This window comes from Taudactylus pleione, unplaced genomic scaffold (assembly GCF_031769625.1).
Source record: "Taudactylus pleione unplaced genomic scaffold, aTauple2 ptg000502l, whole genome shotgun sequence".
NCBI classification, from domain to species: Eukaryota; Metazoa; Chordata; class Amphibia; order Anura; family Myobatrachidae; genus Taudactylus; species Taudactylus pleione.
Window position 1 is genome coordinate 1,660,677 of NW_028284904.1, and position 14,361 is coordinate 1,675,037.

At 46.7% G+C, this 14,361-nt stretch overlaps 1 protein-coding gene across 1 annotated transcript in view; it reads right to left on the reverse strand.

Moving 5' to 3' along the window:
- Positions 1 to 1,682: 1,682 nt before the first annotated feature.
- Positions 1,683 to 14,361, reverse strand: part of LOC148501785 (uncharacterized) — a 199,811-nt gene continuing 187,132 nt past the window's right edge. The window contains exons 11-12 of the mRNA XM_088449944.1: positions 10,798 to 10,909; positions 1,683 to 3,845 (exon numbers count right to left, since the gene is read on the reverse strand). Coding sequence (XP_088306070.1) covers positions 3,717 to 3,845; positions 10,798 to 10,909 — 241 coding nt within the window. The 3' untranslated portion in view covers positions 1,683 to 3,716. The remainder of the gene's footprint in view (positions 3,846 to 10,797; positions 10,910 to 14,361) is intronic.

Genomic DNA, 14,361 nt, shown 5'->3' on the forward strand with positions numbered 1-14,361 from the left:
CGCTATTTATTTGATTAATCGAGTACATCGAACAGCGTTTGAACTGCTAGCTATTCTTGTGGCTGGTTTTTCCTACCGCAATCATGCTAGCAGTTCTGGCTTTAAAACAACCAAGTGACGTGGTCAATGACGCTGCTGTATTAATTATGCACACCCATAAAACGCCCGTTTTGACCTTTAAGCACGCCTGTGTTCTGAATTCCACTCCCCGTTTTCAAGCACCTTCCCCTGTTACCACCCACATACGCCTCCTCCTGTTACTCAAAATAGCAGGCATTCGCTATATAGCGAACAAACGTTTTTCGGCTGCACTGACTGGTTCGCGCATGCGAATTACAAACCGTACGCATGCGCAGATGTGCGAACATCGCTCGGAACGAGCGAACGGCCGCTTACGAGCGGCTCTGAATGAGACCCTAAGTACTAAGAATAATAAATATCAAAAATATATAATAAACTATCAATTAACATGGTGTTATATAGAGGTTCTTAGTACATGTTTGCCCAAAGATGTTTGTTTTATTAGTCTAATCAACTTTAAAAAGAAAAAACAAGAATGCAGAACTAATTCCTCACAGGAATCCCCACATTACAAAACACCGGCTGTTTCCGGCTCATAGCCGGTTGCCTTGGAGACAGAACAGCCGCGGGAGATTATGGGATATTATCGCGCAAGCTAAGGACATAGGAGGACCGTTCTGCTTGGCCTACAACAGCTGCACGGATGTGGAGGTAAAAATATTTCACAGAGAACAATTTTGAAACAACACTCGTTGGTAAATAGACAATTACATTTATTGCTAATATGACTCCGGTAACTTCATAGCGTTAGCGACGCAGCAGAACAAACACATCAGCGCCCCATTGATAGTTTTGCCACAAATAGTACAAAACGAGTGATAAAAGTCATAATACTCGGGGGTGTATTTACTAAGCAGCGTTAGGAGACAGAGTGAAAAGTGATAAGGTGCCAGCCAATCAGCTCCCAACTGTCATCTCACAGGCTGTGTTTGAAAAATGACAGTTGGGAGCTGATTGGCTGGCACCTTATCACTTTTTATCACTTTTCACTCTGTCTCCTAACACTGCTTAGTAAATAGACCCCTTGTTGTTAAATGGGCCCCTCAGTGTGCAGTAGCCCCACCCAGTTGTTGGTGTGCACGTGACCTGTGCACAACCTAGCCTGCTGGGCAGGTGCAGCCTCAATGTTAAGCACTTAGCGATGTGTACCCAGCCTCATGTCTCGTGCGGCGGAACCAAGCGGGGGTGCCGGCACGGCAAGTGCATTCGGCACCATGGCCCCCGCTGACAATATCGCACAGGTCCGACGGAGGATGCCGCTGACAATGCGGGGGAGCACGCATCGTCAGCGACATAGCGGGTACACACTAGCTGATGTGCCTGATATATTGTCCGATACAGTGGATCGGACGACATATCGTCTAGTGTGCACCCGACGACATATCACCTAGTGTGTACCCGGCATTAGTGTCAGCACTTACATGTGGTTAGTACATAACACAGAGGCCACCTCTCTGAGACTCAGGGGGTAGTTGACACATAAAACTGGTCAATGGGTCACTTAATTTCTTAATTAAACATGCACTGTGATAATTGCACTCCTGGAGGCAGCAGCACAATATACAAGTTATACATGTGCGAGGGACGTTGGGTGGTAGAGGAACTTTATTTACTTTTCATTTCACAAAATGTACAATAGGCTTATAACGTGTCACTTAAACAAACATTCGGTTGATGCCCCATGAACTGTATGGATTTTATGGGGCCTGTGGAGTTGAACAGAGACACGAATTGCTCAGGACAGCTATGGTGTGTTCTTGTGTATCATGTTGACCACAAGAAATACATATATGTAACCGGTTGGATGCGAATCACTTGCAGATGCTCAACCCCAATGCAAAAAGAGAACTAATTATGACGACAATCGGCGTCAGCGTCTGATTGGCTGATAGCATCTGAATCCCACCCACTTATATTAATGTGGGTGGGATTCCAATGCTACGAGTCCCATTTGACCATTTAAATGGAAAGGTGATGGACGTGTGTATCAAATATATTAACCCTTTTTTTTTTTTTAATGCCACTTTGGGACAAAATAAGCACCATCTAGATCTGCCCAGTTTTGGGGTGAATCTTTACCTTTTGAAGTCAGGGAATTAGGACTGTCCCGCTAAAATCTTAACAGTTAAGCTGCCCATCCGCTAGGTGATGCTGGGGACAACGGCACAATTACGACGCCGTCGTCTCCCGCGGGGTGAACTGCATACATTGAACGTTCAGACGTTCAGTGTATGCAGATCAATCATCACCGAACATGGCAACCTGACAGCGGTCGTCAGGTTGACCGTCATGTTCGGGTGATGATTGATGTGAAAAACGACCAGCGGGCACACGCATCGCTGGTCGTTTTTAACCTTTTACTGCCCGATTTGCGGGCGATTACAAAGCGATGGAGCGATAACGACCGTCGTTATCGCTCCATCTCTAGGTATAATCGCATTAGGAGGTATTGTTATTTGAACTTGATGCTTTCATGTTCTCTTTGCGTTTTGCTATCATTTACTTTTACATGGTAAAAGCAATTTTATTAGTGATTAATAACACTGTCCAGTACTGTATTATGTATGAGATGAGTACTATTATTGTGGCGTGTACTACTACCACTGTGAAGCCACGTACTCCAAGCTCATATACTACTGTTAACTCCAATGTTAAAGCAGGCGCATATGCTAACTTTACCCAGCTCTACCCTTCTCCCGAATATATTGTAGCGATATAAGCTAAGCAAAATGCACATTTTGTACTTAAGATTTAGACGCAAATTCCGTCCTACATGAGCCCCTTTTGTTTCCATATAACATAGGTTTCTTTAACACTGATAATATATACAAACGTAAAGCAAGTGACTCATACTTCCTAAATGTTTTTTTACATGCTGAACACTTCTCACACCTTTTCCACATAATAAATAATAATAATAAAATTAATATTGAACTAATTATTAATATACAGTTGGCTCTATCAGTGTGAATGACAAGCAAATACTCGTGAAACGAGAAATTAATAATAATTTAACTTTACACCGGTTTTTGTTTTCCCCCTGATTGCTAGATTGAAATATTATGGACTTCTGGGGCCATTCAGATACAACAGACAGGGCCTGATTTAGGGATGTGCGCTAATGCCAATTTGTACGCAGTGGCTGTGTGAAAATATGCAAATGTCGCAGCTGCCAGGATGTGTACTGAGACGCCTGCCGGCGGTGTTCACAAATCCAAGAGATCGCATACAAAAAAGAAAAACAGTCGATTATTGAAAGGTCTGAGTGACCATGTCGTTATTCAGAATGGACGCAGTAACCGAGACGGCGGAGCCTTATTGTCTGCGTCTGGGATCACACTCGCAGTTTGAGACCCACCCCAAAACCGGTTGTAGCACGCCTGCGTTTCAGCCTTTGCTTCCCACGAATGGTCCACTGACTGTCAATCACACGGCAGCCAAATCCTCGCTCTGACCGAAACTTGGTGCAACTCAGACACAAGCGCTGACCACCGATAATCGCTCAACTGCGTAAACATTGACATTGCGTCCATCTCTGAATCAGGTACACCGTGCTGACATGCCCTCTGCGTCCCGTGACTTTTATCATGTTTACAAGCAAAGTGTTGTCACTGGGCTAAAGTCTTTGTTTGCATTTAGCGCTTAAAGAGTTCTTTCCGGATCCTCCCGCCTGACAAAGGCTTTTTCTTTTTGTGATATTTCTTGAGTTGATCGGTGAAGTCGCGGTGTAGCATGCTGACGTAGCCCCGCGGCTCGCAAAGGCACTGAGGAAAAAAAGTAAAATCTGGTTAGAGCTGTGACATCATCACAAAATAATGGGCTTTGCTCTGGCTGCCCCGGTGAAATGGCCTGGTGAGGGCAGCGACTACTCCCCTATAACTAGGGCACAGGGACATTTTAAGAGAGGAGGGGGCCCGTGTGCAGCCTCTTGGGCCCCTTCCTCTCTGACTGCGGATCAGCTGCACTGATCGCTGTAGATTCTGACTTCTTGCCAAAATCTACAGCGCATGCTCGGGTCTCCTGGAAAATTGCGCCCGCTCCTACTTTCCCAGGGACATCTTTTCTGCGCATGCGCAGATCACTGGAGAAATGGCCGCCGCCATTTTCCCAGTGAGCTTAGCTGCTCTACAGTGCCGGTCCGGCGCTGCGGAGCAGTACTTCGGGAATTGGTGGAGAGGTAAGTATAATTACCTATGGGCTTCATTCAGAGGCGGTCGGAAGATGCAAGTGGTCGCTCAGAAACTGGGCAGCCACTTGCATCCTGACCGCCCGCCTCTGTTTCGGTCGATAGGCTGTGGGTTTACACCCACAGCTCTGACGACCGCTCGGGTGATGGTCGCGATGGTCAGAGACCATCGCGACCATCTGGGCTTACGACGAGACCCTAGGGTAGGGTCTCACTTGTCGTAAGCCCCGGAGAGCTTCTGGCTCTGTCAGAGCCGGAAGCTCTCCACTGACATCACTAGTGATGTCAGTGGGGCCTCCCCCAAACGGTGCGGTCGTAGACCGTACGGCCGCCTCTGAATAAGGTCCTATGGGTGCACCCATTATAAATACGCCCCTGTTAGGGCAGCATGTTGGTGGGCTGCTGACCAGGACAGAAGCGATCGCTCACTCTGAATGAGGGCGGGCACTTCTTGTTTTGAAGTGCTGCTTCCAGGTCGCAAGCTAAGCTGTGGGTTACCACCCACAGCTTAGCTTGCGATCAGGGTGATGGTCGCGATGGTCATCACCATCGCGACCATCGGGGCTTACCGCAGACCCTAAGGTTGGGTCTGGGCTCTCGTAAGCCCCAGGGAATTTCCTGCTCTGTTTGAGCAGGAAGTTCCCCACTGACATCATTCCGTCTGGAACGCCTCCGTTTGGCCGGGCACGCCCCCGGCCCGCCCACCAAACGGGGCGAGCTGTCACTCAACATCGACAGCTCGCCCCGTCTGCTACGAGACCCCTAGCGAAGGAGCGCCCGTCGCTAGCCGGGTCTCGCGCATGCGAACGACGGAGCCGGCTCTATCGTGCGCATGCTCTGTGGGGACCATCGACCCAGTTGCGAGCGCAACGGCGCTTGTGACCAGGTCTGAATGAGACCAAGAGAGTGGCTGGTTTGGCCAAGTGGCTACATAAGGAACTGCAGTTAGTGATGACCGCAAAAACCTCATAACGTGGGGTCAGCCTGGGATGATTTTGCCGCAACTGCATTCCCATCTTTATGCTAATGCTGTCTACGATTTTTGAAGGACTGAGACGCCCACTTGCAGCGTCTTAAGGCAGTGTATTTCCGTCTATGTGCATCTCTAGACACCACCATCGGTCGCACCATTGAAACTTGCACCAGCCCTATGGCAGGTGCAGTCTCTCCGTCAGCGTATGGCCTCCTGTGTGAGCGGCTGTGCGTCTTTGTACGCAGACGCTTTGTAACACGCCCACAACACGCCTGCTCATTTAGGAACGGCCATCGGTAGGTTCACTTCAATGATGGTTGACATCAACAGTAGATTCACATCATTGATGATCGACATAAATGGTATGAAACCATCGGCTAGAAACCATTGATAGTTTCATTCACCGATGGCCATGTCTGCTGTAATACATGCTGGGCAGCGGGCCAATCAGGGAGTTGAGGTGTGTCTTTGGGGGTTGTGTTAGTGGGCGGAGCTAGATTCTGTCTCATGGCACATAGAGAAAAAAAACGCTATAGATGGCGGGGAAACATTGGATCTCCGCCATTGATTTGCAAAATCCATCGGCAGTTAACCATCGATGGTTGATGGCCATCCCTACCCCCAGTTGCCTCCCACGAATGCCCGCTACGATTCCCAAAACCTGCGTCCGATTCTGTTCTGCGTCTCTGTGCGCAGACAAACCGGACGCATGCGCATTAGAAAGAAACACCAGACACCTGCGTGCATGGTGTCACATCAGGATCAGTCATTTAGTTTAGAGAATGCCGCCACCCTGAATAAAAATGCTAGTTTTGGGTGAAACTAGGTAAGGAAATGTTACGTATCTGCATTCTGATGGTCCAAACAGGAGATCCTATATCCTTGCCAAGGCCCTTCCATCGTGATCATCCCATTTATATGAACGGGTTCTTGGGGCAAGCCTTTTGATAACCCAGAGCAGAACACACACCGAAGAAGGAAAGATGGTCTGCTGCCCAAAGCAGTTACATAAATCACCTTTAATTTGCTCAGTTATGTTGAATTAACCTGTATACATATATTGTGTAGTAGACAGGTAAAATCCATCGTCCTACCCTTGTTCACATGGAAAATAAATGAAGAAATACTCTATTTGTTAAGGAAATAATTTATGAGTTACCACCGGAAGCTGCCTTATTTCTGTGATTGTCTATCAAGCATCCCAAGTTACTGACTTTAATGAATACATAAAGGGCTTCATTCAGAGCAGCTCGCTATTTGCGGTCGTTCGTTCTAAAACAAGGGGTGGCTATTCAAATGAACCGTTCTCTCATTGCGGTCGGTTCACGCCTCTAAGTCTGAACGAGCGAGCGAAACTTGCGGTTGTTATTTTGAAAAATACGCCCCCTGGCCGCTCGCACCATACGTCATGTCCGCTATTTAATAGATTAATCGAGTACATCGAGTGCTCGCTATTCTTGTGGTTGGTTTTTTCAACCGCTATTTTGCGAGCAGTTCAGAGTAAAAAGAAAACAAGTGACGTGGTCAATGACTCTGCTGTATTAATTATGCACTAACTTAAAACGCCCGTTTTGACCTTTAAGCACGCCTGCGTTCTAATTCCACTCCCCCGTTTTCAAGCACCTTCCACTGTTACCACCCACATACGCCTCATCCTGTCACTCAAAATAGCAGGCACTCGCTATATAGCGAACCGCACTGACTGGTTCGCGCATGCGTATTAAAATCCGTACGCATGCGCAGATGTGCGAACATCGGTCAGAACGAACGAGCGGCCGCTTACGAGCGGCTCTGAATGAGGGCCAAAATCCCTTGTTACAACCAGTTATGCTAATAGCAGACTTTTCCATCCGCTTTATAGGCATATACTGTAACTATATGGGGCAAAGCACTGCTCCCTCCGAGAGGCATCATCCTGGCAGCTCCTACTCAGCTGAAGGTGACTTTATTTAGCTCATATAATATAGTGTAGTGTAATGCACAATATCCATTTATCAGATTTGTATGTATAAACATTTACATAGAATGAAATGAAATACTTGTGTAAAAGTAAAAATTCCTGGGAGAATAAGATATTTGAAAGTAAACACTTGACATCTTAATGGTTTTCGTTATTCTTTATGAGCACTAAACTTTTATTATTTTAAGCTGAACATGAAATAACTAGTATTTTTTAGAATCGGATCTGTCATTCGCCGGGTTGCTATCTGTTGTTCCCAGCCTTGCAGGTTTTTTTCATCTCTCTTCCCACACCTTCCTATCTCTCTCCCCCATCTCCCTTTCTGTACCCCTCCCCCTCTTTCTCCCATCTCTCCCTTCCCCTCTTTCTCCCATCGCTTTCTCTCTCCCCTCTCTCTCTCTCTGTGCCCCTCTCCCCCTTCATCAGATCTCTTCCTCCCCCTCTTTCTCCCATCTCTCCCTCCATCTCTTCTCTTGGACCCCAAACTTTATAACTAAACACCCATTGTATTATAAAGTTATTTTCTATGTTATTCTGGGCTACATCTTCTCTTACACTGTAGAGGTTTCCAACATTCACACTGTTATTTAAAGCGGTCAGTTCCCCTGCGAGTGCTCTCCCGGACCTCACCTTCACAGTAAGGTTATGGATTACCTCAGGAGCCTGACATACAGACTTCTAGTACTATTGGTTTACAACGGGGACTTTTGCCATTTGGATCCGCTCGATACCTCTTTATAACTATATATTAAATTGACGACTGCAAGAGTTTCCCAGTATTTATACCATCATTCAGGGTATCTGGTTCCCCTGTAAGTGCTCACTGGTGCCTCCTATTTCCAGTGATATGATTGATTTCCTCCGAAGCCTTCTGTCTACCAACTTCATTGTGTCCTAGAAATTGTGCTTGGGACCAACAGAGGGAACAGTTTGGTGCTCTGGTAAGGATGGTGGGTGACTTTGTGTCTAAAGGTGCATACACACGGTCAGATGAACGATCTGAACGATTTGATGAATCATTTGACCAACGATTTGAACGATTTGAACTACGAACAATTTTTGCTGCATTAAATTGAATGGAATCGTCCAAATCTGACTGCAAACACATCAGATGTCAGATATCGTTATCTGACAAGCGGGAATGCGCATCGTTCATCGTTCATCTGACAAACATGTCAGATATGTCAGATTTTCCTTCAGATATGAACGATTTTTAAAATTGTTATCGTTCAGATCTGAAGAAAAATCTGACCGTGTGTATGCACCATAATGTGCCAGTAACAGCCTGTATATTCATTATTCATACAGCGCTGGGAGAGAAAAGAGGCTGTGTCTGGGCATCAGGTAGCGAGTGGGAGCTTGGAAGGGGGGGACGAACAAAATAGATCTTGTAATAGATTGTTTCTGTCTTAGGGCCTGATTCAGACCCACTCGCGAGCACATAGCGCTCGCAAGCGGGTCAATGGTCGGCCAGTGTGCAAGCGCGGCGTGCGCGAGCCCCGGAGCAAGTGAGAACTTCACTCGCTCCGGGGCTCGCTACAAAAACGGGGCGCCTGTCAATGTTGATCGACAGCTCGCCCCGTTTTGTAGGCGGGGAGGGGGGGTGGCTGGATAAACGGAGGCGTTCCCAAAGGAACGCCTGCCGTTGTGGGTGGCCCTACTGACATCATTCGTGATGTCAGTAGTGAACTTCCTGCTCTATTAGAGCAGGAAGTTCACTTGGGCTTGCGGAAACCGAGACCTACCACAAGGGTCTCGTCGCAAGCCCGATGGTTGTGATAATCGCAACCATCGCCAGGCCGCTCGCAAAAGCTGTGGGTGGTCACCCACAGCTATGCGAGCGGCCTTGAGGCGGATTTTTTTTTTTTTTTAAATCCGTCCTGATTCAAAGCGAACGCTCGCAAATAGCGAGCGCCTCTGAATCAGGCCCTTAGTCTTTTCACCCTAGTTTGCCTAGTCTTGGGGGCATCTGGTACAACCTAAGGGAAGAAGGAGCTGCTATAGACCAACAGACTGGGAATTTGGTTCTCTTGGTTCTTATGTCTGCCTTTACCAACTAATCCCTCTCAGTTCCCACCATGGGTATGTGTTAGGCTGCTCATTATACTAACGCTAAGCAGGACGGTTTTCATAAGAGTGACCTCCGGAGCCGGTGCTTACCAGAGGGGGATTGGCATGTCCAGAGAGTTGATTGACATGTTTTTCAGAGTTCAGGTAGTAGGAGACAGGGTAATATAGGCTTGGGACCTGATAATTACAATTCCCTGCAACATCAAGCTGTGAGTAACATTGGTTCCTGCTAAGCTCAAAGAAAGGGAGTAGGTATGGCCATACAGTGGCTGGTAGCCCTACTCTGAGGTCATCTCCGACTCCAGGAACAGGTATGTCTGCAGGGACAGAAGCACACAGCCAGACAGTTTGCTGCAAACTGGAGATTTCCCAAGCTGGTGGGAGGAGCAGAGAGACAATAGAGGTCACTCTTACTGGAAATGCTGGGAAGACAGTAGACACAGATTGAGTACTGGGAATGTGAGTCTTTACCACCAGCCAGGAAAGTATAGAGATGAGAAGGGCATCACACATTCCAGAGTCACCATTCTCCTAGATTAAGCTGCCAAATCAGTTTGATGAAGAAGGCTACCATTCTAACAGAGCCACCAGACTACTAGAGATGGTTGCCAATCAGTCATAGAGGAGGTTGACATACTGTAGCCAAAGACTATCCTGCCATGGATCCTGTATAAACTGCAGAGGGAATCCAGAGCCTACTCAGGAAGGAAGAAAGAAAGCCCCGGGGAACAGAGAAAGTAAGACACCAGCACATAGGGAGAAAGAAAATCCAGGCACCCTACAGAGATCCATGGCAAATCCAGGAGTGTTCCATTTGCCTGGCATCTGTCTTTGACGTTTTTTTCTAAGAGTCTGCTGCTGTGGCTCTATATTGGTTGCCATATAGTGTGTAGAGTCAATGGAGGATATTCCAGGTCTTTGATCATTGTTCAGAGTACGCTTCCAGTATCCAGAGTCAGGGTCAGTTGTTGTTTCAGGCAAACGTTCTGCCTTGCACTGTCTGTCACCTACACCCTAACTCTTTGTGTGTGCCTTTACCACGCTTAACCCACAAAATCTAAAAGTTACTCCTCTCATTACCCTTTTCTATAACTGTTATGAGAAGTATTATACCAATGTATGTGCCAAGTGGTTTGTCCTCTGTAATTGTCAGTGTGTGTGTTCCTGTTAGTGGCTTTTTGGGACGTCAGGCCCATTCAGTCAAGCCCCAATGGATCCTACAAGGAAATACAACCTAAGAAACAGACTGTAATTCAGAGTGATAGAAGAATATAAAGACAAAAGTAACTGAGAGGTCCCGCTGGACCCATGCATGCATGTACCACTATTCTTATTGATTAGCATTTTAGTTTTTAAGCAAGCTACATGCCCTTATCCTTCCGTCTCACCCATATCTACATCTAGAACACATCACTTTAACCAAAGGTTTTGCAACACTCTGAAATTTCACTGTATGTCAAATTTTAATAAAATGTAAAATATTTTACATTTTTATTTCCGTTTTTCTTAAAGGAAATACATACGTACCTTAAACTTTTCATAAAACTCTTTATAACCACCCTTTAAAAGATAGAGTTCAGGATAGTACAATTGTGGGTACGTGTTTGCTTGCCTGTCCAGATTTCTTAATAATCGACACCTTCAATGACAATGGGGAAATAGACAATTACAAACTGGTAATCAACATTCTGTAAGATCAGGTTTACTACAGTGATTATACAGCAAACGGTTGGCAAACAGGCCCAAAATGCCTTATACGCAATGCTGCTTGTATTCTGGCTCTGATATGTTATACTGTTACTTTGTTTAGCCTGTCTTGTATCTTTGTTATGTACAGCGCTGTGGAAATCCTTCGAAACAAATAGAAAGGCTACTGCGCAATCTGATAAGTACATGTATAGAGCACATATAAAACGAAAAACTGATGTATTTGGCATATAAAAAACACAAACTTTTATTAACACACAGTAATCACATAAAAACCTTGTTGGTGGTATGCAGAGTCAGTCACAAATGCGTTAATTAAAACCTCATCTGCTTAGCATTTTATAGAAACATATAAAATCTTGATAATGATCAAGACTCTAAAGGTGCGTATCCACTAGGCGATTAAAATGAGCAATGGAACGTTAACGACATTGTTATCGTTCAACCATTCATTAATTGTTCACAAATCAGGTATTAATATGTCGAAAACGACTAGTGATGCGCGCTCCTGCTGGTCGCTTTCGACATCAATCCTCCTCGCCTGAACATGCCGGCTAATCAGCTGATAATGACAGATTGGGCATGTTCGGGGATGAGGGAGGGTGCCTGCACTGAACGACCGGAGATGGGTCTGCAGTGACCCGGCTCTTCCAGCGTTGCAGTGGATGCTCAAAGATGATGTCATCTCCAAGCGCCACTGAAGCCGGCCAATACGGCCATCGTGACCCCGGGTTACGTCGTTTACACTGCAGGGTGGTACAGGAAAGACCCATGGCCAACCCTGCAAACTCCCCGAGTTGGATCCCCGGGTCCCTGGACCCGGGTGGATCCTTGTACACTGACAAAAATCCCGGGTTGATGCACTTTCACATGCAAAAACCCGGGATTTTGAAGTCAGTATAAAAGGGGTATAATGTGGCTCTCCACAAAAACCAAGGAGAATAGTTTCTGCTATTTGTAATCCCAATAAATTGCACCTGGTTGGTAATAGGGAGAAAGGCAAAGAGGATCCTGTAGCCAGGTGTAAACATATAGCTATATGATATTCTTTGGAGCGGAAAAACTGCAGTGCAAAATGTTACTCTGTAGAGAAGTAACAATAAATATTCAGTTGTGATAGTACCTCTAGGAGAAAATTCCTCAATTAGTAGCCGATGTAGTTCTCCGGAGTGTAAGGTCAGGGCCGCCATCATGGGGAGACTGCCGGGACTGGAATCCCAGGCCCAGACCCTGGCTGACTGGGAAGGGGGGCCCGCCCTCTCCTACCATCACTGTACAGCCTGCAGCCGCCACTAACCCTTGAATAGAAGAAAGGGGGCCCGGACGCCGCCGACCCGGTCCCCATTAAGTAAATGGAGGAGGCAGCCAGGGCCTTCCACCCACCTACAGGACACCCACCACCGTCCACTGGCCCCAGTGGGAAAAAAGAGCTGGGCAGACAAGGCAGAGCCCTGGATTTAATAACCAGGGTGGGGTCCTGCCTATTTTGTCAGTCCCGGGCCCCACAATTTCTGATGGCAGCCCTGTGTAAGGTATTGCTGCCATCTCTTGTGTGTGTATAGACTCTCATTCTCCTATACACACACACAAGAGACAGCAGCAATACTTTACACTCCGGAGAACTACATTGGCTACTAATTGAGGAATTTTCTCCTTCGCGGTGGTAGAGTGCCACTCAATTTGTCATAGTCTTCCTTATTTCCTCTGCTGCCTTTGCATAGCATTTACAGATGTGTACACATACATCTAGCCTCCTTGCGCGTTAAACAGCCCTTCTAGCCATGCCGTGGTGTGACTCGGTAATGCCGAGTGTTTTTCCATGCAACTTACTTTTTCCCTTAAAATGCGTCATATTCACAAAGAGATGCGAATAGGACGCACAGGCAGCTTATGCTGATTAAAATGATATGCGTCATGCCTGCTGTGTGCTGGTCTGCAGTGGTAGACTGCTCGCTGGATTTGCGATGGGCTGAGGGGCTCACAGCGCACCCCTCCCCGGCACGCGGTGCAGCAAAATAGTTTTTCCTTTTTTTTTTTCTAAGGGGGCGTGGCAACACCTCCTGCAATCAGGCCACGGGCCGGCTCTCTACGGCCCTGGCACTATATGCCTTATTTTATTACATAATATACTGTTAGACATTTAACAAACCTTCTAATAAGGAAGAATGGAGGTGTGACCATAGCAACCAATCGGATTGCAGAAAGTTCTAGAAAGTAGTAGATAAATGGTAACATAGTGGCCCTCATTCCGAGCCGCTCGCAATTTATCGCTCGCTCGTTCATAAAAAGGGGGTGGCTATTCAAATGAACCGTTCGCTCTTTGCGGTCTGTTGCCGCCTTCATGTCTGAACGAGCGAGCAAAACATACGCTCGTTTATTTGATAAAAACGCCCCCTGGCCGCTCGCATCATACGTCATGTCCGCTATTTATTAGATTAATCGAGTACATCGAACAGCGTATGAACTGCTCGCTATTCTTGTGGTTGGTTTTTTCAACCACAATATTGCGAGCAGTTCTGACTATAAAATAACCCAGTGACGTGGTCAATGACGCTGCTGTATTAATTATGCACACCCATAAAACGCCCGCTTTGACCTTTAAGCACGCGTGCGTTCTGATCTCCACTCCCCCTTTTCAAGCAACTTCCCCTGTTACCACCCACATACGCCTCATTCTGTCACTCAAAATAGCAGGCACTCGCTATATAGCGAACAAACGATTTTCGGCCGCACTGACTGGTTCGCACATGCGTACTAAAAAGCGGACGCATGCGCAGATGTGCAAATATCGCTCGGAACGAGCGTACTGCCGCTTACGAGCGGCTCTGAATGAGGGCCCGTGCTTCAACCCAAAGGGGACTCATCAAAGCCTGGGAGTCTTCGCTAAAGCCGGGAAAGTACTGTACCTCTAATGCGGGCCATGCATCAGCGCCACCACCAATCGGTGATCAAGCACGCCGACCCGCAGACATCGATGATCGACAAATATTCTGGAAGTCAGAGAAATCTAGCGTTATAAATCCCAGACTCTCCGATTCCGGCCATTTTCAAGTCGGAATAGGGGAATTGTGATTGTCCAACATTCCGGATTTCTCCGATGCCCCGACCACTTTGTCGGCAGAAAGGGCAATTGGGGCAATCCATTGTAGATGTATAGGCCTCATTACTCCATCTACAGATGTATAGATGGCGTAAGGGTTTCTCCATAAACGTCTGCATGCTACGCTCAACACTGTTTGCTAAATATTGAACTGACGCCATAACCCCGTTCGGCGTCAGAAGCGAGTGCTAAAGTAGCTATGACATATTCTTAAATGGAGCCCTTTGGGTTTCTCGCTGGACATGCGAGTGGAAAGTGAAGTAATGGTAGCTGGTTATACACAC